This window comes from Gymnoscopelus braueri, assembly GCF_963280865.1.
Source record: "Gymnoscopelus braueri genome assembly, chromosome: 2".
NCBI classification, from domain to species: domain Eukaryota; kingdom Metazoa; phylum Chordata; class Actinopteri; order Myctophiformes; family Myctophidae; genus Gymnoscopelus; species Gymnoscopelus braueri.
In genome coordinates, this window is record NC_137604.1 from 31,163,726 (window position 1) to 31,188,725 (window position 25,000).

The window sequence follows — 25,000 nt, forward strand, 5'->3', positions numbered from 1 at the left end:
TATAGCATCAAAAGTAGTTTAAGCAATATATATAAATGGCTATTCTACAAGCTCACGTAGATCTGCTATTTTCAAAACATTTGGAAATATCTTGAAAGATTGTGGACAAATTTGGAATAATTATGAAATCTTTTAACAACACAAATCTTCTCTTATGGGGGATCTCTGGCACAAAATCTTTTCAGATGGCGGGGTTCGCGGTCAAATACAGGAAAATGTCTGAGAAACCAGAATGCCAGATTCAAGTCTCGATAGCCAATGTTTGTTGGCCAGTCCTAGGATGGAAGCAGTGGTCACCTAGTCTCGCGTGGCCCGACTGTTGCCTCCCACAATTTTTTTAATGTTTCCGGTCATACAGTCTGGGACTCGGAAGCTCTGACCATGATTAAAATGTAAACCGGATGTGAAGCCTCCTCCCCACTTCAGTTTCGTCTTTACAGTCGCACAAATGTATCCTAATATAAATCAAAATCATCGTAAGTATATTTAGCTTGCTGCTTAGCAGAAATGGAAATACAAAAATAAAATGTAAAGATATTTTAAAATATATCTTCGTGAACGGAAGTGCCAGTTTCCTCTCTCGGATTTCAGGAGGTGTAGTTCCAGACTCCATATAGCATTCGGAGATTGTGGAATAGTTGTCTGGCTACGCGAGACTAGTGGTCACCCGTCGCCCCTTGAAGCTGAAACGGAAATTGACAATCCAGGAAGAGAAAGCTTGCAGTAATAAAAAAGAAAATGTCAGTGACATCATCGGAAATATATAGGAATTCATTAGTAGAGCATTAGAATGCACCTTGAGTGACCACGTTTGATCGGGTCCCGCTCACTATGCAAATAACCACACTCAAAATCTAAACAATCCTGATTTGATTCTCGGCTTCCATCAAGCAAGTTCAAGATGTTTCATGCACTCTATATCTATATGCATATATTTACTGTGTATACGTACACGTACAACCCCACAGACACACACACACACACAGACACAGACACACCACACACACAGTAGGCTATAGGGAGAGTAATGCTCATGCACATTATAATCAGGTGCTGGTTGGTTGCAGGAGGAACATTAAACTGAAATAATGTAGCAGTTGCCTGCACTGTGAATAAAAAAAACAAAACAATATAGGAGACAATCTTATGTTATTGGCATCACATTTTTATTTGATCTGTACCGTATCGGCACATGGTGTTGAGAGCCACTTGTGGTAATTGTGAGAGTGACAACAAGCTCAGAAAGGGATGCGAAACGTGAGCTTGTAGATCGGCAGTTAATCAGGCTTCATGTTTTCATTGTGTACCAAAATACTGCTGCTCACCCAACGTAGCAAAAGTCGGGTGGCACGTGACACCGCCGTACGACGGAGCATAAATTAGGCATAAGGTGTTACAGGTACAATGAAGTCCACAGCAAAAAGCAAACAGCTCTCGCCGGTGGTGCCAAGCATTGTCTCCCATGTACGCTGTGATGAACGTCATGTAGTTGAAAGCTCGGCAAGAATTTTCAGAAAATTCAACAGATCTCGGAGTGTGGAACCATTTCTCTTTACTTATATGGTAAAATACAGGAATATACTGGGGGAGGGGTTAGAATCCTAAGATACATTTTAATCTTTGTGTGTGTGTGTGTGTGCGTGTGCGCGCGTGTTTCAATGAAAGTTGCTCCCCCAGAAGTCTACTTCTTGGGTCACCAAATTTTGGTGACAAAATGGGGAAGATTTGAGCACCAAGCATGCACACTATGGTTTCAGGCGATAGAAGAATGTGCAGTATTGTCCTTTATGCGCTAAGCTTGCAATACCAGATTTGGCCACTAGTTCAGGCTTGCTTCAAAGATTCCCTGCAGTCGTGGGGGCTTGGTGTGACACCAGTGTGGGTGTGTCCAGAATGCTGAGATGGTGAAGCCTGCAGGAGTGTTACTGTGCGCCTGCCAGTCTGTCTGTATTGTATACCTACAGGGACCACCCCTAACACACACCCACGTGCACACGCACACACACACACTGGGATTGTGGCCAAAATGGTTCTTTTGTTTGTAGCTGTCCTCCCGTCACTGACACATACACTGCTTTCTTTCTGAGCGCTGTCCATTTATTGCCTGACGAGATAAGCAAAGAAAAAATCTAAAAGATATTAAATCAATATAATCAATATAATAAAAATAAGATGGTATTTTCTGTTCACTCTTCTTTCTGCCTTTTTGTGAGAGGAGTGAAATAAAGGACCTGAAAAGTACTGAACTAGTTTGTCTATACTCGTCATCAATTAAACTAGCCAGCCAACATTCCTCACAGTTTTATTTGACAGACTGATGTCAGTCTTGAGCTTCTTCATGCTCCGTTCTCTCTTCCGTGTAGCTTCCACAAACAAACAATGAACCGTGGGATACAGAACAAGCATTGAGTTGTGTCTGGCTAAGTGACAAGTCAGGCTATTACTGTGTACTTTAGTCATGTTTACATTTGCGTTCACTGAGGATAACATCCATTCTGTCTGAAGAGGCGTGACAAAGGGTTTTAACCACTTAAGCCCTATTTTGTATTATACAGAATATAAATTGACTGACAATGACCGCTACTCAAAATAAATAATGTACTATGACCAAAATAGGCTATATTTAATCATTTTATACTTTTTTTAAAATGGTGGAAATAGCCGATCTACAAGCTTGTAGATCGGCGATTACTTGTAGATCAGGCGATTATTTAATAATTGTTACAGGCCTATAGTAGCCTCCAGTCTGTTCTTCATTGACCTTTCAAACTTTGATCACAGCTCACAGTGACATAGCATTTCATAGAATCCATAGGTTTGACATGCAAGATAGTTGAAGTGAAATCATTCTAGCTTCTGACCATCTCTCACACACACACACACACACACACACACACACACACACAAACACACCCCCCCCCCACACACACCCCCCCCCACACACACACACACACACACACACACACACACACACACACACACACACACACACACACACACACACACACACACACACACACCTCTACTTATTAAAGACCTGTTTGATTTAATTGACTAATTTCACAGTCTGGTGGTCCAGAGACTCCAGAACACGCACGCACACACACGTACGTCCGTCCGTCCGTCCGTCCGTCCGCCCACACGCACGCATGCAAGGTACAAGCTGGCCTACATTAGGGAAAGAAATTGTAATTTTGAGAGACATCATTGCATTTGTATGTTTGTGTGTGCATATTTGCATTGTGCTTTTGTGTGAGAGATTCAACATATGGACCGATGATCTGTTATTTTCACAACAGAGCCCATCATTCTTGTTCTCTGCCACGATATAGCCCTCTGGCACAGGGTGGGGGGATGGTGGGGTTCACCTGCATCATTCGCATCATTTCCCACTTATCTTACTTTTTGGGCCGTGGTGCTGATTTGATCTCATATCAATGAGATTGCGGCGTCGGTTTATCAATTGGAACATAATGTATTTTCTGGCATCCATATTCTGGGATCAGGGAACATTTGCCAAAAATAGCCGATCTATATGTGTTGTGAGCTGGTAGATCAGCTGTTTTTGGCGAGAGAGATTTGGTGTAAAAAGTGGTCCAAGTTCAGTTGTAACTCAGGTCTGTTTTGACTAAGAATAGAGGTTGAAGTGGCTACGGGCCCTGACACACCACGCCGACATCAGGCCGTCGATTACCGCCTGTGGTTGAAAATGGGTTGTAGAATGTGTAGCATGCACATGGTGGCACGATGGTAATGTGGCGTCTGTATGGATCGGTTACCCGATTAAAAATGTTGAATGGGTGGCGGAACGTGTCAATAAGACAGAATGGACGGAGGGGAGGGGGCCAGTGCGAACCTAATAATTTGGACAGCACACAGTGAGAGAGAAGGTGTGTGTGTGTGTGTGTGTGTGTGTGTGTGTGAGAGAGAAAGAGAGAGAGTGGGATGCACGTATTTCACGGACACTCACTTCTGGCAAAAGGACGTCACTATTGATCAGATCATGACACATTCTTTTATTAGCTGATATATATAGCTTCCGTACAAATGTTTTGTGCCCACATATGATCTGGGTCAGACATGAATTTTCACTCGCATTTGCCCTAGCGCAGAGAGCACAGCACACACAGAGAGAACCAAGTAACGAACATCATGCCCACTGCACGGGTGTGTTCAGTTACTCAGTACGGTAGATTTATCTCCTCACGCAGGCGCAGAAAAGCACCATGAACTCATTGTCATCTGTCTGTCATCTGTCTCTGCGGTGTGTGCAGACTGCAGAAGCCACTTTTAACACATTTTAATGCCCGATGTCTCCTGATCTGATCTCCCGCCGTAGTCTTTACTAGTCGGGACAAGTGTGTTTGTTGTGTCAGGGCTTTAAACTGTATGTTTAAAGCCCTGACACAACTGTATGTTGAAGAATAAATTAGGCTTAAGGTTTTGTCAGGAATTTTTAGATGCTACTCTTTTCCAATTTGATTTTTGCTTATCCTTGTTTGTCAGTAACCTATATGACCAACTACTTGGATAGTGGCCTTCAGCCTGCGTCTTTTTGTGTCTTGATTTAATGTGTGTGTGTGTGTGTGTGTGTGTGTGTGTGTGTGTGTGTGTCCATGTGTAGCTACATATTCCGCCATTATTGTCAGCACTGTCCACTGCAGTCGTAGCGGGGAGAGAACCTGAGGGCAGCGAGAATTTTGCATGAGGTTTAACACCACTTTAGTAGACCTAGCTAAATTGCAATAATACACTTACTTCCCTTGATACTGTAACCCTGCCGCATTTAGCTGCCTGTCAGGGGAGCCATCCTGCAGAGGACCATTGAGTACTGAGATACTGTATGTGTATATAATACATACATGTACAGTATATACAGTACATACAGTACTAAATATATATTGCCAGGTGTCATGTGGTTAAGGAGTTGTAGGATAAATGTCTGCACTCAGTCCATAAAAATCATTCTTCTAAGACTGTTTGAACATATTACCCAGCTCTGTAGACTCTAATCTCCTAATAGTAGTTCACTTTATTAAAATGTTTTGCAAAATAATTTCTGCTGTCTTGACTGAGAGTTAGAAAAAGCAAATATGCTGCAAAATCCTGAGTGTCATTTGAACTCACTTAAGAGTTCACTTGACACTAAGAACTTTGCAGTGAAATGTCAGTCTGCGTCTGTGTGTGCGTCGCAGAATGGCACAAACGTATCGACGTCGCGGCCCCTCTCTCGCACGGTGACGCACGGCTCTTGCACGCGGAGATGTCGTCGACGTGGATTTTAAATGCCGCTCAGCCATAGAAAGAGAAGAGCAGGCAAGAAAACCGATGAGGAGGAGAAGAAGAAGAGGTGGAAGCAAGGAGGAAGACGAGAGGGAGAAGGCGGAGTTGTGGAGAGGGAGGAGGGAGGAGAGGATGCAGTGCATTAAGCAGCAGAGCAGCAGGTTGCTATAACAACAGCACCTTAGCGGTTCCGTCTCTCTTCCTCTGTCGTTCTCTCTCTCTCTCTCTGATCGCCCTCCCATCGTTCGCTCCCCGCTGTCATTTGGTGCGCTATGCCTCTCCATCACTCTACCAATCTTTACCTTCTCTCTCTCTCTCTCTCTCTCTCTGGCTCTCTCTCTCTCTTGCTTTCTCTCCTTCATACTCACTCTGTTCTCTTCATCTTCTAGTAGCTCCTCCACTCAGACGAAAGAGACCATCTGTCTGAGGAGCAGCTCTTCTCCTCCACACAGTCTCTCTCTGCTCCCTCTCTCTCTCTCTCTTCCCCCATCTCCTGCATTATGTGTTATTTCTCCACCTCTCCCTACCTTTCTGCATTCTCTCTTCTGCTTAGACTTTTTACCAGAATGGTTCTGTAATCATTATCTTCTCTCTCTCAATCTTTCTCTCTCTCTCTCTCTGTCTGTCTGTCTGTCTGTCTGTCTGTCTGTCTGTCTGTCTGTCTGTCTGTCTGTCTGTCTGTCCGTGTCTGTCTCTCTCTCTCTCTCTTTTGCTTTATCTCTCTCACTCTTTCTCTCTCCCTCTCAGTTCAAGGATGTTAGGCTATGTCCACACTAATAGTGTTTTAGCACCATGTCAGAAAGAATCTGGGTCCAGACGAACACACTTGAAAACGCATATCACATGACCATGCACATACAGTGGGCTGCTATCCGTGCTCCATGTAGGGCTGATGATGCTGCTGGACACTGGAATTTGCCGCAAATCGTTGGAATGATAATTTGCCTCCTTTGCATATGTAGTATTAGTAGTAGCTTATAGAATGCAGAGTGTAACTGCACAACAGCATAGTTAGCATAGACAACAAGGTCAGCAATGCCTGTAATTCGTTATCCATGTTGAATTAGTCGAGGCTGTTTGTTTTCTTCCAGAAAAGGGTCAAGTGATAGAGATGTGACAAATCAGGGAAGGACATGTCATGACTGATAAGACCCAGTCCGGAAGCAAACGTGTAGTTCTGCTAGAGCTGGACAATTAACCCATTAAGACCTGAGGCAAAATGTCTTCTAAATCCTAACAGTATTCTGAAAAAACTTATGTTTCTATATCAGTGGTCCTCAAACTTTTTCATGTCCAGGACCCCCAAAATTATATGTATTTGGCCGCCGATCCCCATCTCAAAATATTTTGTTCCAGGGACTCCCAGATTCGCTTTAAAACAATATATATTCAAAGATTTGCACATATTTTCACGAAAAAAAAAAAAAGCAGATCTACAAGCTCGTAGCGCGTGACACAGATGCGTTCCAGGTCTTAATGGGTTAACCGAAAATATATCGAAACCGATATTTAGAACCAATAACCAACTTGTGTACTGTAGGTTAATCGAGAAGCAGTTTTAAAAAATATATATACATTTAATTCGATTCGATTAGTCTAACTAACCACTTCCTGTATTATACTTTGAAAATAGCTGATCTACAAGCGCACAATACTGTGCATTGCGCCGCATTGTGAGCTTGTAGATCTGCTATTTTCACATACAAAAATATAATTGTTCATTAATCGCCCATGCAGCCCTTAATTTTCGTTAAAGTCTCAATTTCCACCCGTCCTAACTTTACTGTACATGATCCGAGTAGGGTGTACACCAAGTGTAAACGTACAGAAGTTATGTGTTTTAAAACAAAAATGTATTGGTGTGGATATAGCTAGACTGTCATATTTCAACATGAGTGGGTGTGTTTATGTAAGCCTACCTGTGTGTGTGTGTGTGTGTGTGTGTGTGTGTGTGTGTGTGTGAGATACAGTTCACACCAGCAGGATAATTAGGGAAGGTTTTATAGGTGGGCTTTGAAAGGCAGCTCTGTTATTACCAACATGAGTCACCAACATTTAGGGAAAGCCTGTAGCACACATCACCCTGCTCCCCCTTCTCTCTCTCTCTGTCTCTCTCTCCCACACTCACACGCACAGACACACACATTCTGTAGTAGTAACCAAACTCGCATAGGCTAGAACTGAATTATTTAGATAATATTGATTGGCCACACACACACACACACACACACACACACACACACACACACACACACACACACACACACACACACACACACACACACACACACACACACACACACACACACACACACACACACACACACACATAGAGAGAGTAGTGCGCGTGTGTGTGTATGCCAGCCGGAGTGGGTCTAGCTTAGGGTCAGAATACAATCTGAATATATTTTGTCTGCCGTTCCATCTGAATAACAAAGAGGCAAAAGTGCCTTGTGCGCGTCCATCTATCCATGTGAAAGTGTCTTTGCTTGTGTGTTTTTTTTATGTGTGTGTGTGAAGACATCTAAATATGTATTGGCCCTAAGCTTAAACCAAGTGCTGTATTATCCCCATGACTTGCAAACGTCAATAACGTTGACAGTGTTTTGACCTGGTCACAAAGTAGAAGCAGAATTTGTCAGTGGTAAAGCTCAATCGAATAACAACAATACATTGATTTGATTAGTTTATCTCTTATCTTTTATATAGTGAGACCAATAATGTACTGCATACACTGTAAAATCAGAGAAAACATTGTCCCATCAATAAAGGCATAAAAAGCCCAAAAGTAAATCTTTAAACTTTATAAAAATAAAGATGGGGTCTTGTTATTCCCAACATAGTAAAACAAACCTGAGTTGCAACTGGGCCGCTTTTTTCCGTCTACACCAAATTTCTTCACCCAAAAGGACACAACACTGCAACGTGTTGTAGAGATGCTATGTTTGGCTAATGGATGCTGGGGTTCAAGTGGTTAAACTCTATCCTACCCTTCCTCTTTTTCTACTTTCTCACTCCCTTGTTTCTCTCTCTCTCCGTCTCCTCGTATGTCTGCTCCGTCCTCCATTCTCTTGGCCCCTCCCTCTCTGGTCTATGATAGTGATTACACTAAGGCACAAGCAGTCGTTTGTTAGCACCCCGTCGTTTATCGTTTTGTACCTCGCACTCACTGTTAGGTGACTGCCTTGCTGCAGGTGGCAAGGTGCTGTCGTTGGCACACTGGGATAGATAAACGTTAGTCTGTGTGTGCGTGTTCACACTAGCAGCTACAGGCTACCATTCATTTCCAATGGAACCCCAGCGACATGAAGATGCAAAGTGACGCCCAACTGCAGCTACAAAGCTACAAAACAACCATGTGGTTGTTAAACAATATCCACTCACTTTCTCTCTTCACACAATTCCTGCTTGTTATGGGGGAAGCAAATTATTTCCATCAGCCAGTTCCCTGTTCTTTTTAACCCCAGGCTGTATTTTCCTTTATATTTTTCTTGCTCGTCAGATGCACGCACACTTGATGATGTCAACGAGCGTGTTGATCAACATTTCAGCAGTGACTCTGCGTCAGATACACTGCGTCGCTTTGTATCTTTGTATCTTTTGTAGCTGCCGGTGTGAGCGCAGCATGTGTGTGTGTGTGTGCGTGCGTGCGTGCGTGCATGCAAGGGGGCTAAGATTGAACCTCCAGTCATCCTGTAAGCAAATGCTAATGAAACAGGAACACTAAAGACAGAGCATGCATCTCTCCTGCCCATACCGCATCTCAGAAAACCTACATCCTCCAGGCCGCTGGCTTTAATAGACACGGTTTATTTTCCTGTCTTCTCATTTTGTGCGAATCTCTTTCTCAGTCTTTGCCTCTGTGCAGATTCATGTGCATGTCTGTGCACACAATGAGTCAACAGTCACGTGTGTACAGTGAACTGAATAGGACAATCATTTAGTCATTATTTCGACCAAAATTTTAATCCTGGCAATGAATGTTTTGATTTCTTCTTCATGCATTGAACTTGAACTCTCACATCGTTACAATCATCAGCAATGTGAACGACACGCAATGGTTAAATAATGCTCAAATGTCCCCTCTCTGTATCCCCTCCGGTTCTAATCTACTTCCTGTTTCCTCTCCTACAGCTGCAGGAGACTGTCAAGAGGAAACTGGACAGCGCACGCTCCCCCCTCAACGGCGACCAGAATGGCATCTGCGACGGGGGCAGTTACTCTCCGACCACCAAGCGGCTACGGAAGGAAGGCGCTGGCGGTTTGGACTCGCTAACCGGCCTCCCCAACAACAACAACAACAACAGTGTCCCTCCTATCTCTCCACTGCACCACCAAATGGACATCAAGCCCTTATTAGGCGGGCCCAATGCTCACATCGGCAACAACACTACAAACAACAACAACAACGGCAACCACGTGGCGGGCCGGCCTTCGGAAGAATTAGGCAAAAATGGCGGCAGCCATCTCCCGGACATCAAGCTGAACGGCTCGCTGGACCTGGAGGACGGGTTCAGCCTCCTCAAAGACCTAAAACAGGAGCCGCTGGACGATGGGGGATGCGGGATGGAGTCCTCCGACCCGCAGTCCCTGTCCAATCAGAACAAGCTGTTCTCCGACATCAACCTCAATGACCAGGAGTGGCAGGAGCTAATCGACGAGCTGGCCAACACGGTGCCCGAGGACGACATGCACGACCTCTTCAACGAGGACTTCGAGGACAAGAAAGAGGCGGAGTTCAGTCGGCCCGTAAACAATCAGACGCCGGGCCCCCAGGAAGGGTCGGGGAATACGGCGGCGCCCGGAGGTGGGCCAGGGCCACCCGGCCTGCCTCCGCCTCAGGCTCCTCAGGGAGGCCCGCAGGTCCCCATGGGCTCACCACAGGTCAGTACCTACGCTGTAACATCCTTAGTGTTAATAATTTTTTTTGTCACTTAGAATTTGTATTCCTTTTTTAACACACTTACATACAATGCACATCACACAAAAAGAAAAGAAGAAAAAGAAAAGCACAACTTAACAATACCCCAAAAAAAAAATTTTGAACCGACAACTGTTCAAATATGTATCCTTTTGCTACAATGTCACTTCATCATAACCTTTTTATCCTCTGTGTAACACTCTGTGTTCAAATGGAACCACATGGACACATTTGGACACTCCTTGAGTTACATGGCTGAAATTACACTTAGCAGAAAATAGCAGACCTACAAGCTCAGAACGCGTCACATCTGCAACGCACTGTGACCTTGTAGGTCTGCTATTTTCGACGCGTGACACCATCGTACGATTGAGCATAAATTACGCGTAACACTGAGGATTTGGTTGTGCTATGGCAGAAAACCAGAGGATTTGGTTGTGCTATGACACAAAACCAGAGAATTTGGTTGTGCTATGGCTGGGTTTAGGAGTGCCGTAATCTGAAGACTCGCCTCTTCAGTCTCCACCTTAGCCCATAGTACTTGCCCTAGCCTTGACGGCCATGCAGTCTTATTCAAAGGTTAAAATGTAATTTAGATAGCAAGTTATTTAAACAGATGCTAGATTCATTTATTTACCTGGCATCCTATGGTAATATAGTTTCAATGTACAGATTATTATATATTTTTTATATATATATATTGTATTGCTTAGATTGATGCTAGGTTCTTGGTTTACCTGCAGTATGATCATAGAATACTTAGGCACAACACTGTCTGCATTTGATGTGTTTACCTTGCTTACTATACAGTAAGTCGCTCTGGGTAAAGAGCGTCTGCTAAATGCCTGAATTGTAAATTGAAGACAACATCGCAATAGTGTTCTTATTTTCAACAGTGTATTGCCAGAAGTTTTTCCCCATTTCTCATAGAAATTATGCTTAATGAAATTTACATGACACTAAGGAGACAACCAACATGGATTTACTGTTCATATTTTGCTTAAAATGAGTGAAACCGTTATAGAAATGTACTTTATTGTTTCATTATTTAGAACAAATATTGCATACAAATCAAACTCACATACTAAAATATGACAAAATATAAATTTGTGTGGCTCCACAAGGGAACATACAGAATGGTGATGGCATCCGTCTAGTTAGAGAATGCTAGGAAGTCATAGCTCTAGAGGCGGATAATTATATTCTTAATATTTTGAAAAACACAAAGATCAGTTTATTTAGGCCTTGCCATGTTATGACAGTGATGGGTCCAATTAACTCAAAAGCAACTGTAGCTTTTCTCTCAAACATAGTGTTTTAAGAGAGAAAAAGTACCTATATTCCATCTCTCCAGCTTTGAAGGATTATTATCCTCCACACCCTCTGTTAGCAACAGGCAATCTATTAGAGATATGTTCTGAAATTCTGAACATTTGACATGCTTTTTATGATAAAAGGACAGGCAGTTTAGTATATAGTTTTTAGTCATAGCAATCACTGACTCATTTGTGAGAAGATACGCTGTGATCCAATACAAATATGGAGAAGTGATAAAAAAGAGTTCGTGTTGGAATTGAGAAATATTCTGTTAAGGAGAGCTGGCAGAGAATGGTGTACTGTTGTGACTAGAAACATAAATTAGATTTGACTGTGGGTGGTTAAGAGTACAAATTGGTTTATATATTTTTAATTAATTGTTTGGAATTATTAGACATGTTTACTTGCATGCTTTGCAAAAAGACAGAGGAATACAAAAGACGGAGGAATTGAGAACATGGTGATAACTGCATAAGACTTGGCTAAGTGCCATCACTAAACACATACTCAATAGTCGACAGACAGCAGTATTTCAGTCCATCTTTTGTTGTCATGTCTTAACAATTAAATGGCAATAAAACATGAACGCTAAGTTCATTTTACTGTATATCTCTGCTTATGTTCAACCGTTTGATGCTGAGATGTCAGGTGAGATGTTGTGCTCTGCAGGCTACGTTGTTCTGTGTTTTCTGCTTCACAAATCTTGTGGGCGGTAACCAACTAATCACAACTAGGTCTCCAATCCATTATGTGGCTTTGCGATCTGCCAGAGACCTTCTATAATCCTCTCCCGTCTTCTCCTCAGGTCCGTCCGTCATCGTCTGGCCCACAGTTTGCCACCGCTGCAAACGGAACACCTCCCCAGCAGCCTTTGCAGCAGTCCCCGGCGACGGGCTCTCCGCTGCACAACTGCGTAGCTCGTTCCCCTCAGACCCCGACCCAGGCTCAGACGCAAGCCGCCACAAGGCCTGGGAACGCATTCATGGTGAACCCGGGCCCCGGGGTGGTTCAGGCAGGCACGGGGCCCGGTGGGGCTGGAGGGCCCGCCGGAGGCCAGGCGGTGGGGCCGGTTACCCCTGAACTCTCTCACGCGGAGCAGCTGAAGGCCATGGCCGCGCAGCAACGTGCTAAGCTAATGCAGCAGAAACAACAGCAGCAGCAGCAGCAGCAAGCGACCAACTGGTCCCCTGCAGGTGCGCCAACCAGCCCCTACGGCTCAGCCGCCTTTAACCAAGACAAACCCAACAGCCCCATGATGTATCCACCACAAGCCTTTAACGCACCGCAGGGCCCTCTAGTGGCTGGTATGACCCCCAATGGGCCTAAAGCCCCCATGAACAACTACCTCCCACAGAACCACAACCACATGGGCATGATGGCCCAGCAGCAGCAGCAGCAGCAGCAGCAACAGCAACAGCAACAGCAGCAGCAGCAGCAACAACAACAGCAGCCAAATAACATGGGTCCAAACGCCCTCTCCAAACAACAGCAGCAAACAGCCGCCATGTTGTCGTACAACAACACCAAACCGCTGAGTCACTTTAGTTCCGCTGTGGTCGATCACATGGGCCAGAGGATGACTCCGCCTATGGGAGGGGCCAACCAGGTCAAGAACCCCATGATGCCTCCCTACATGGGCGGAGGAGGAAGTGGGGGTCAGGGAGGAGGGCCGGGTCAAACGCAAGGGCCGATCCCGGGGCAGACGGCCCACCTCAGTGAGGAGCAGAAGAGGATGCTGCTGATGAAGCAGAAGGTGTTGAACCAGAACATGCCCTACAGTGCCATGCAACCTCACGGCCAGGTAAGGAACCAGAGCGCACACACTCCGCCGCCATCTTTGACGCAGTTCGGTTGGCTGAGTCTTTTCATGCAGCTGAGTTGTTTCGTCGTTTTACTGTAGTTCACATGCAGCGGTCTCTCTTCCTGGGCTTTCCTCGTGTTCTGTTGTGGTTTGTCTATAGCTTGTGATTGGGCCTGTGGTTGAGAACCTGTGTTTCTCATGTACGTTTTGTCTTCTTTAAAGTGAGATGTTCTATACGCCTGTTCTTTGTTTGATCCACAGGTTGGTTTGTTGCAGAGCTTTTTCTTTGTTGAAATACTTTCACCTTGAAGGAGAAGGGCTCTGTTGAAATTTCCCATACTGTAGGGCTGGGTGATATGACGGAAATTAATATCGCAATAATCATATGGATATTGTTCAATATTATACATTATATAATATTATTATACACAATATTGCTTAACAATCAAATTGACATGGTAAAATGTGTTTCATAAAACACTTTATAATTAATTTGTGTTTTAACAATTAATTTAGGTAATATTTATTGTCATATATATGATACGATTCTACTGAAAGACAATAGACGATAAGATTGCATTAACACCTGTCCTTAATGTGGGATGTGCTCTGATGAGCTGTCCTTTCACAGTCTTTGTGTCACTGTCAGTCTTTTTTGAAAGTCACAAAACATGCCCAATGGATCAATGGCGAAGCGTCACACAGTAAAACCCTCAGTGTTCTTTTAAACCCATTTTGACTCTGAGAGTGCACAGATTACTGTATGCTCTCAGAGTTAGATGAACACATCACGGCCCATTTTACAGTAACAGTTCCCCCGAAGAGAAGACTAGAGTTTACCGAACATGGACTACTGATTCATGGAAACCTTCCAGAGGTGCAGCAAAGGTAAAATGGCGGTAGTTGCCCCAGCAACAAGCCAGGGCTGGGAATAGACATAGGAAAATGGCCTGTCTAGAGAGTATTGATGCATCTGCAACACCAGCAGCACTAGCCTCCCCTCCCTCCCTCCCTCCCTCTATTCTAGACATACACACATGCATGCATGCGCGTGCGCGCACACACACACACACACCACACACCAAAGCTAAACGGCTTCTTAGCTCATATCCCCAATCTGTCACAGTTGACTGATGGCTGAGATTGGAGCGCTAAGCCAAGCTAGCTGCCGTCATTACCACTAGCCCACCTCGGGCAGTTTGTTTCCCTACCCTAGCGACCAGAGCCAGCCCACTCCTGTCGCACCATTGGTCGAGCCATATGTCAGTCCATCACCCCTTCAGGATGCTGAGCGACTGCAGTGTGCTCTACCTTTTAATAAATAACAACCACCCCCAACACCCCCCCCCCCACACACACACACACACACACACACACACACACACACACAAAACCTCACATCCTCGAGCCAATGCCCTCGTGGTCTCTTTCCTGTTGCTGCTCATTACTTCAAGGCCGGTGAATTACTGACATTATAGTGTGTGTGCATGTATGTGTATGTACTATATGAGGCGTGTGCATGACCACCTCTCTCTTTCTCCTGTCTGTCTGTCTGTCTGTCTGACCTGTCTGTCCATTTGTCCGTCCGTCTCTCTCATTCTGCCTCCTGCATGTTCATGATATGGCAACAATTATCCCGCCCTCCTCCTCCTCCTCCTGCTGCTGATGCTCTCTGTCTCCCATCCTCTCCTCCCCTCTCATCCCTCTTTCTCTCCCTGAGCCAGAGACACTCAGCACCAATAAAGGAGCAGATTTATTAAAATGGGGCCTTTGTGGCTGCTGCCTGAAGGGTGTGTGTGTGTGTGTGTGTGTGTTAGTGTGTGTTAGTGTGTTCGTGTGCTTGTGTGTTTTAGTGAGGGAGGAGGGCGGGAGATTTATTTGAGTGAGCAGAGGAGACCTGAAGAAAGGGAAGGGGAGAGAGGAGCAGAGAGGATGTGTAGGGCAGCAAGAGAATGGCTAGAAGAAGGAAGGAGAAAACCACTGGGAGATTTATTTGTAAGGGAACAAGGAACATATTAAAAGGAAAGTCAAGGACCTCTGTGAAGAGGGAGAAATGGTGAAGAGAGAAGTGAGACGGGTCCTTAAAGCGGTCCGGGGACCCCCAGGGTCCCTTGCGGCGGTTCCAGGGGACCCCATCAAAATCAGCATGTAGATCTGCTATTTAAAAATCTAATCTAATCTTGCAAAAAACTTGGGGGAAAAAAATATTTTAACAACACAAATCTTCTTTGGGTGGTCCCCGCCACAAAACATTTTCAGTTACTTTGGGGGTCCTCGACATAAAAAAGTTTGAGAACCTCTGCCTTAGAGGCACCATACAATCTGATTGGGCACGGTGCCAGTAATATACTGTAAGTCAATAGACAGCTCATTAGAACATCATTAGTATCTTTGAATGTATCTATCAGCCCTGTGGTTGATCACTGTTGTCAATACTTTTGCCCCGTGTTTAGGCCTGTCAAATTGCCTAATCTCAATTATTTGAGACAATCGCAATTATTTATTATTTATTTTGCATAATCGTCATAATCGTCATAATCGTTTCCATTTTGAGAAAGGTTTCATACAGTTTGAAACATTTTCTGAAATAGTGGACAGGAGGAGATCTACAAGCTCACAACGCGTTGCATGCAACGTGTTGTGAGCCACCTCTTCAAAACCAAATTATGAAAATGAAATAACTTGAATTAGAGTTAATGTTTTTTCACTAAGTGTAGAATAGGTAATATTATTACCTACGGTGGAAATGACTTCGCTCAGATGAGAGAGTCGAGTTCATCACTTGGTCTGTAGTGACTGTGTGGTTGGTCTCTACACAGCATAATCCTGTAATCTAAAGCGGAGCTCTAAGGATGGCAATGTTGGTCAGTCAGTTGGTCCAACAACTTTGGTCCTAAACAAGATGCATGTATGTTGAAAACTACTTGCTGGATTTCCAAGGAATTTGGAGTGCACCTTCATGCTCTCCTGAGGATGGCCCCTCTAGCACCCCCATTTCCACTTGCACACACGCCATGTACTGTGCGGATTGCTATGAAACTCGCTGATCACATTTATACGCTCCGGAGAATGAACCATAACGATTTGAGTACCCGAGAGGATACTCTAGTGCTAGAGGATACTCTAGCATCCCTTCATGCCAAAATGCCAGCTTTGCACACAAGATATCTCATGTAATTGATTGCATGATGCAGGACGAACCGTACTGATTTTGGTGACCCCATGGCCTCCATAACGGCACCCATCAGGACAAAGGTTTTCTCTTTCAAAGACACTTTGTAGCTTTTCATTTTATTTCACTTTAAAGGTTGTGCTGTTGTTTACACTGTGTTAATCCTTCAGCGTATACATATTATACCTCCCCATTCTGGCACTAGTCATTTCACTTTTCCAAGTCATTCTGCAGTCTCCTGTGCTCAACAGCACCAGATGCGGCTGAACGAGAGTTACTTTACGTTACACTCTCGACGCATCAATTTTTCAGAGCTAATTTCTACAGCGTTTCTGCTTGATTGGAGCACAATGGTGAGTGACGGGAAAGCAAGAGCAGGGTGGAGGAATGACATGTAACCCAGGCCTTGTGTTTCGGCAGGACGTTGCAGTAATGTGGTCCACACACAGATCACAACACGGTGCAGCCAGCTAGTTTACACACTGAACCTTGGCACACATATAGGCTTGTTAGAGCAGTGCTTACCATGTGTGGTTGTCACAACCACACAACACAACTAATATTGCAATTATTATTGCAATTTATTTTTTACTTACTATATGCTGCTCAATTTCCAAATATATATTTTAATTCAACCATTCGCCATTCAACCTGGCGACTGGCGTTTTGTGCATGTCATTTTAGGTAAATAAATCTACAACCGATCTACAGCCGAAGACAATGCTAACCCTAGCTCTAACTGGATGTAATGGGGAAAAAAACGTTAGACATTTGAGGTGGTCAACATTAGGCAGGATGCTTGGAAATTGCCGGCAAGTTTATTGATTATCGGTCGTGTAGTGTGCGTCGTGTAGTGCTCAGAAACGTGTGTATGAGAATGAACAAAAGATGTTGCTACAGTATACTCCTCCTGAGACCTTCTGGGAAATGTTTGTTTGTGTGTACGGGAACAGTGTTGCTAGCTGTGTGTTGTCTGTTTTTGCGCACATTAGCCTTTGCCTTTTTGTGTGTTTGTTCGCTCACAGGTGGTGGCAGAAGCATCTCTCTTTCTCCCTTTCTCTCTCTCCCTCTGTTCTCTCTGTTCTGTGTGTGTGTGTGTGTGTGTGTGTGTGTGTGTGTGTGTGTGTGTACAGGCTAATCCAGTTAGCAGCTGCTTAGGGAAACTTCAGCCCCGCTCCTCAAAAGCTCGTTAGTCAAGCTTTAATTGTTGCCGGCTCCCTCGCTTTGCATATCGCCATGACGCTAATTTATGCCCGTCGTCGCGGTTACCGTCTCCGCGGCAGTGGATGTCTCTGTGGAAGTAGAGGGGAGCGAGTAGGGGAGCGGGTGTGTATGTGCGTATGAGGATGTCTGTGTGGCTTTCTGTGTGTGACAGACGATGCGGTCTCCTGTGTGTATGTGTGTGTGTACTTGTATTACAATACTTGTGAGGGCCATTTTCCTGGTCCTCACAAGAGAAATGGTAGTTTAGGATAAGATTCAAGTTGGGTTTAGGGATTATACATTTAGAGGTTAGGTTTAGGGGTTTGGCTTAGAGTTTCCACTATTTTGTTTAGTTGTGCTGCGATGTCACACACCGAAAAATAGCCCATATGTACAAGCTCACGGAATGGCTATTTTCAATGTCGTTCCTAAAATGTTGAGGTCCTCGCAAGTATAGTGATACAAACGTGTGTGTGTGAGACTCTGTGACTAAAAATGTGTGACGGATGTGGTTTGTTGCACAAGCTCGTGTACCTACGTCTTTGTGAAGCTAGCAGCGCGGGGGCGGGTCTCTGGGGTTATCCTGAGTGATGATTGGAGGAGCTTAGATTGACAGGAGTGGAGATGGGCCTTGGAGGGTCGCCGTTGTCACTCTGATAAATTGGAGCGGGAAGTTTGACATTGTGAGTGCGTGTGTGTGTGCGTGCGTGTGTGAGTGCGTGTGTGCGTGTGCATGTCTATGGAGTCATACAATGACTGCAGAAAGGAACGGCGTCAGTGCTAATAGCCCTATGAGTCACAACACCAGAGCCTCATAGACACACACACACACACACCCACCCACCCACCCACCCACACACACACACACACACACACACACACACACACACACACACACACACACACACACACACACACACACACACACACACACACACACACACACACACACACACACCCACACAATCAACAAACAGGCTCTCCAAACACCCATGCCCCCCACACACACACACACACACACACACACACACACACACGCACAGAGCACCCTGACCTCCTATGCAAGGTTTCAGGGGTTGGCAGACTTAAGTTAAACACACGTAAACACATAAACGCGTGTGTGTGCGCACACACACACACACACACACACACACACACACACACAGACACACACAGAGCAATTTCTCTGAGGGTGTCTCACACATGCTGCTTTGACTAAAGAACACACAGAGAAAGAGATGAAGAGAGAGAACAGACTGAGAGAGAAATAAGATTGCTTGTTCACTGGCTGTGCTTCTACCCCCCCCTCCCTCTCTCTCTCTCTCTCCCCTCTCTCTCTCTCCCCGCTCTCTCTCACTCTCTCTCACTCTCTATCCCCCCGAGCAGGAGATATTACTTTCCCTCCTGCTCACCCTCCTCCCTCAGTCTCTCACAAAACTCTCTCCCTCCCTCTCCCTCTCTCTCTCTTTCTCTCTCTCTCTCTCTCTCCCTCTCTCCATCTCCGTCCCTCTCTGCCAGGCACACGTGTCAGGGCTTGAGATGAGCTGCTCTCAGATCTGTAGAAAGGGAGGGAGGGATAAGGGAAGTGGTGGGAGGGCAGGGAAAGGCTGCTCTGTTGTTTCCTCTGTCTTTTCCGTCTCTCTGTGTGTCTCTGTGTCTCTCTGTCTCTCTCTCTCATATGTCAATGAGGGCATCCCTCTGCTGCCCTGCGACCCTTTAAAACACCAGACTAGCATCTCTCTCCCCACATACACGTCTTTTATTGTTACATCGGTTCTGCCTCTCTTCCCCTCTCCTTTATTCCCCTCTCCTCTCCTCTGCTTATATCACATCATCAACTCTCTCCATCCTTCCATTCCGCAATGGAATACCCCCTCCTTTTCTTTTTCTCCTCTCCTCCTCTCCTCCTCTTCTCCTCCCCATCTCCCGCCTCCCTGTCTCCTTAACCACTCAGCCTCCCCTGTGCTTAGTGGAAGCTGTTAGCGCTGAGCCTCACTCCACTACACCCGATCAATACGCCTGTGTGTTGTGTGCGCGCTCGTGTGTGAAGCCCGACTTACACTTAGCCACACAGTGGTGGCGCGCAAGCGCCGGAAACAGCCGATCTACAAGCTCACAGCACGCTATGTGCACTTGTAGATCGGTTGTTTCCGGCGTGTGACATCCCGCTCGCGACTAAGCGTAACTCGCGGCTTGATGTGCACGTACGTACGTGCGCATCGCGTGTGTCCGCTTGCTTGCTTGAGCAAGCGCCGGCAGCAGTGGGAGGGAAAGCGATTCCCAGGGTCCCAGCCCTGTACACACACACCCCCCCAAACTGTTTGGTTCGCTCTGGCAGAGCCAGGCAAAACACACTGAGACAGACCATCTCCACCCATTCAACACACCCTGAGGGTGTGAATGCAGGGTCGGACAGAAAATATCAATACGCCAGCTGAACGCACCAACAGGCTGCTGCTGCTGCCTTCAGAACACATGCAGCATGTCACTGGATGGATGCATGCATGCAATGCTTTGAAGAATGCTTACTTTCCTAGTTGAGCTCGGTCAAAAAGCTACCGATGAATGTGTATTTCGTTATGGTATCTATCTCCCTCTCCTGTCTCTCTGAACCTGCCAGGCATGCTAAACGTAAAAAAAGCAGTTTTTTGTGTGTGTGTGTGTGTGTGTGTATGGAGGGGCTGATCATTCTTATGCTGTGTCTGTGGGCCAGAGGCAGAGAGATGCAGTCAGAAGCCTGCATACTAAACGGACTGCTGTCACCTCGCCAGACACACACACACACACACACACACACACACACACACACACACACACACACACACACACACACACACACACACACACACACACACACACATAAACACATGCTTGGTTGCTCGATCTCATATGCGACAGTTGTCCTACAGACACACACATGCACACAGACTCACACGCTCCTCATGCCAGCACAAACTTTGGCCGCCTCACTTGGCTGCCGGTTGCCATAGTAACCGTAGCTCACAGTACCTTGCAGCCCAAATCAATGGCAGTTCCAAGACGAGGGTTGACTGGTGTGTGTGTGTGTGTGTGTCTGTCTGTGTGTACTCGAGCCTGAAACAAGACATGCTTAGAGGGACAGAGATGCTTGGGAAGATGGCGAGAGAACAGGATGTTGTTGTGGGGTCAGTGTTTCCATGTGGGTAAATGGTGTGTTTGTGTGTTACTTAATAATCATCACCTCTCCTTGGCAGTCATGACTGTAATGTGTGGCTACATGGGCACACGCACGTGTACGCACACACGTACACGAGGGATGACACAGATGTGACCCCGCCCTTGTCCCTAAAACTCCCCCTTTCTTCCCCATCTGCTCAGTATGATCCACACACACACACACACACACACACACACACACACACACACACACACACACACACACACACACACACACACACACACACACAAACACACACTACCACAACTCACTGTTACGCCAGTCTCTAGGAGGTAAATATTCAGGCAGAGAGACACACAAAACAACAACCAGTCTACACACACACACACACACACACACACACACACACACACACACACACACACACAGTGTGCTGTGTTCCACGCTGTCCCACACACATCTATTGCTCTTGTCACTCCCTGTCACTCATGTGTGGGCTGAAAAAAGGAAGGAGAGAATGCAGAGAGAGGGAGGGAGAGATGGAGAGAGACAGAAATGGAGAGGGAAAAGGCAGACGGAAGGGGGGGGGGGGGACGTGTGGTAAGGCTCTTTGAGGATTAGGTTGAGAATTTTGACTCTTTCTTGCGCGGGGAATCGACTCCTCGGAGCAATTTACCTCAAACGGCTCCGACACAGCTAATCCTTTCTTAAAGGAGCATAATCCAACAGCCATGTACCTGATACAGAGCGAGAGTGAGTGAGAGAGAGAGTGCGCGCGCGCGAGAGAGAGAGGAGAGAGCGGTTGGGGAAAGAGAGGGGCAGAGAGATTTATAGATTTATAGATTTATAGATTTAATATTTTGTACAGCACTATTGTTTCCGCTCATGCCAATAAAACTGAAACTAGGAACTGAATTGAGAGAGAGAGAGAGAGAGAGAGAGGATGGAGAGCATGGAGAGATTTGGACGGTAAAGCTGAACGTACGTATAATTGAAGTGAGCGAGAAGCCGGCTGAAACCGAACTGCAGGTGAACCCGGCGCCGCATACAAACGTGTCTGTAGTCCCACTGCAGCTGCTCCTGTAAGGTCCACACCAGTGGGGCGAGTGCACGTCATAGGACCATGCTGGAAGCAAGACATTGACAGAGAGAGAAACAAATTGTAAAACAGGACCTGGAAGGAAGTCAATTGGAGGAGATGGTCCTAGGCGACTTAAAACTAGTAGTAGACCAAGAGGGTGATAAGCCCTAGTTATCCATATCAGATCTCTATTATCAGCTCTAGGTCTGATGCAGCTAGCTAACCAATCAGTGCAAGGTAATAAATAAGGTTACGGTTATGTCATAGACAGACCTATCGCCTGGTGTTCGTTGTCCTCAAGACTCTGACTAGATCATAATGATACTCCCACAGTGAGGTGGCATGGGTGATAATTGACAGTGTATTTATCACGTTCCCAGACTTTATTTGCCCTGGGTGAGGGGAGTGATCATTTAAAAGATACAGCAGTAGCCGACCAATCGGCACAAAGCGCCATAGCACTCTGAACTGTTGTCACCGTGAGCGACCTCACTGTGGAAGCAACGCGGCATGTCAATCCTGCTCTTTTACGGTTGCTACGGCTTGGACTGATACTCCGTCCCTCGGCTGGATAACCTTGGGTACTAATGACGAATGCCCGGGTGATAATGTATATTTTAAATTACAGTCGGAGGCCTAGCTAGAGAGTGTGAAATGTATATTTATGTAATATCAGTTCTCGATCCCGCAGAAATTGTATCAGTAAAAGCGTTGTGCATATCATCAACTAGCCAAAATGTGTTCTTGCGTAGTATAGACAAAGCTGCCTTAAAAGTTTCATGACGTTCAGTTTTACCACACATTAAAAGTCTTTGTCATGGTCCTTCAAACGTGTATAGAAAGTTTTAACAAAAAATTCCACTCTATTGATCCATGGCAGGTGTTTTTCTCTCACATTTCTAAAGCCTTTTCAACTGCAATGAAAAAAGAAATCTTTGGCTTCGGGTGTCGCTCGTGAGGGATTTTGCCTGTCAATCATCGCTTCTGCTCCGCCCCCCCCCAAAGGAAAGGATAGGGGAGGGGAGGGGCGAGGAGGAGAGTGGGCGGGATTAATTGGCTGTGACCTCACTGCCGAAGGGCCAAGCTCAGATTACGTTTCAGCCTAATTATTCAGAAAACACTAGACCACAGAAAAAACAATGAATGTTCAAAGTTCAGATTATTTGGGTGTAATTGAGGTCATAAAACCCCCAAAAAAACATAAAAAATATAAAAAGTGAAAATTAATGACATAGAACCTTTAAGTGTTTTGATAAACGGGGCAGAGATTTGAAGAAATAAAGAGTTTCTGTACACATTCATAATTTGTTGAATGAAAATGTCCCAAAGCCATATAAAAAAACATGTATAGAGAAAGATTTTACTCAGTCATCACACTAGAGTAGACCATAAGAGGGACTGAAGGGAAAAATATCATGGTTGCATATTTTTGGGAGAGAGAGGGACAGACATGTCCATGGATAATAACATAGACAAGGGAAAGGTCACGTCTTTCCAGACACACACATCTGTAACACACGCGCACACGCACACACACACACACACACCATGGAAGATGTTCATGCCCTTGCTGTGGACTCGGATACAGAGTGTATTATTAACTACTTAAACCCTCTATACTCAGTAAAACAAACCTGATCTGCAACTGTACTTGGTATGCTCTTTTGTTTCACTCACACAAAATCTCTTCTCCGAAAATGCCTGATCTACAACCGCTGCGGTGCGTTGTGACTTGTGAGCTTGTAGATCTGCTATTTTTGGCTTAGGTTCCCCTAGAATACGGATGCTGAGGTTCAAGTGGTTAACCTATATAGAGCACAGACACTGTAAGAAAGAGAAGAGGGAAACCAGCTCAAGAGGAGAGGAAGGAGACATGGGGAGCGAGGGATGAGCTTGTGATTGAGGAGGAGGAGCGCTATGGTCTCTCATTAGAGCTCTGAGATGGGATGGTACACGGACCCATGGGCACCGCCACACACGCACACACACACACACACACACACGCATGTGCGTAGGCACAGATCACACTTCAGTACACACACTTGAATCTGTTTTCCTCCCCTATTCTTTTCCTTCTCTCTCTATCATTGGCACAGCATGTCACTACAGTACATCTCCTCTACTTTCCCTGCTCCATCCTTCTGCCCTCTTCAACTTTCCCTCCCTGTCGCTCTCTCCCTCTACCTGTCTTTCTCACTCTATCCTCAGCGCTCTCTTGCTCCGTGCTATTTTTTTTGCCATCTCTCACTCACTATCTTTGTCTGTCTTTCTTTCCGTCTTTAGTTTTCTCTCCTTTCCTCTTTCTTTTACGCTGTGCTGTTTTCTCCTTCCCCCTCCTTTCTTGTCCTCACTCTAGTCTATTCTCTCTATTTTCCCCCCTCTCCTGCATCTCTTCCCTCTGTCTCTCAGTTTTCTCTCTTCATCTCTAAACCATTCCTCTCGTTCTCCCTCCCTCTTTGCCTCCTCAATCTTTTGCCCCCTTCCAAGCCCCTCCCCTCCCCTCTGTGCAGTGTTTCAAAGAAAAATGAAGCCAAACAATCCTGAGCCCCAAGTAGGTGATTGATGGCTGCGCAAAGTTCCCCTTCTCTATTTCTTTTCTCTGTCTCTCTCTTTATTCCCTCCCTCCCTCGCTCCCTCTTCCTCCTGCCCACCGGCACAGTGGTGGTAGCTAGTTACATCTCTCTCTGTCGCACGCATGCACGCACGCACAAACATCACTCACTCACTCACTCACTCACTCACTCACTCACTCACTCACTCACAGAATACTGATCCTGGTCTGGATATCATGCATAATAAAATCAGGAATGTTAATTTCACTTTTAAAAATGGACCCATAAGGGCTTTTTTTAATTGCGTGCGGGTCCAGCTTTACTGTGTGGATATGTGCTGATAATGTATGTTTGTTTTCTACAAAAAGCCCTCTAACCAAAGTAATAAATGAACACCATCCACCACCCTCTACCGTACATGGCTGGATGTTATGTTTGACTACCAGCCATCTTTGGTACATTACCATTACCAAGCATCATGAAGGTCATGTTCCTCTCTGGCTGGTAAAACGG

General features: G+C 45.5%; 1 protein-coding gene across 1 annotated transcript in view; it reads left to right on the top strand.

The window, feature by feature from the left end:
* Nucleotides 1-25,000, top strand: part of maml3 (mastermind-like transcriptional coactivator 3) — a 132,216-nt gene that overhangs the window by 60,688 nt on the left and 46,528 nt on the right. Inside the window, exons 2-3 of the mRNA XM_080444274.1 lie at nt 9,418-10,167; nt 12,327-13,322. Of these exons, the coding sequence (XP_080300400.1) occupies nt 9,418-10,167; nt 12,327-13,322 (1,746 nt within the window). The remainder of the gene's footprint in view (nt 1-9,417; nt 10,168-12,326; nt 13,323-25,000) is intronic.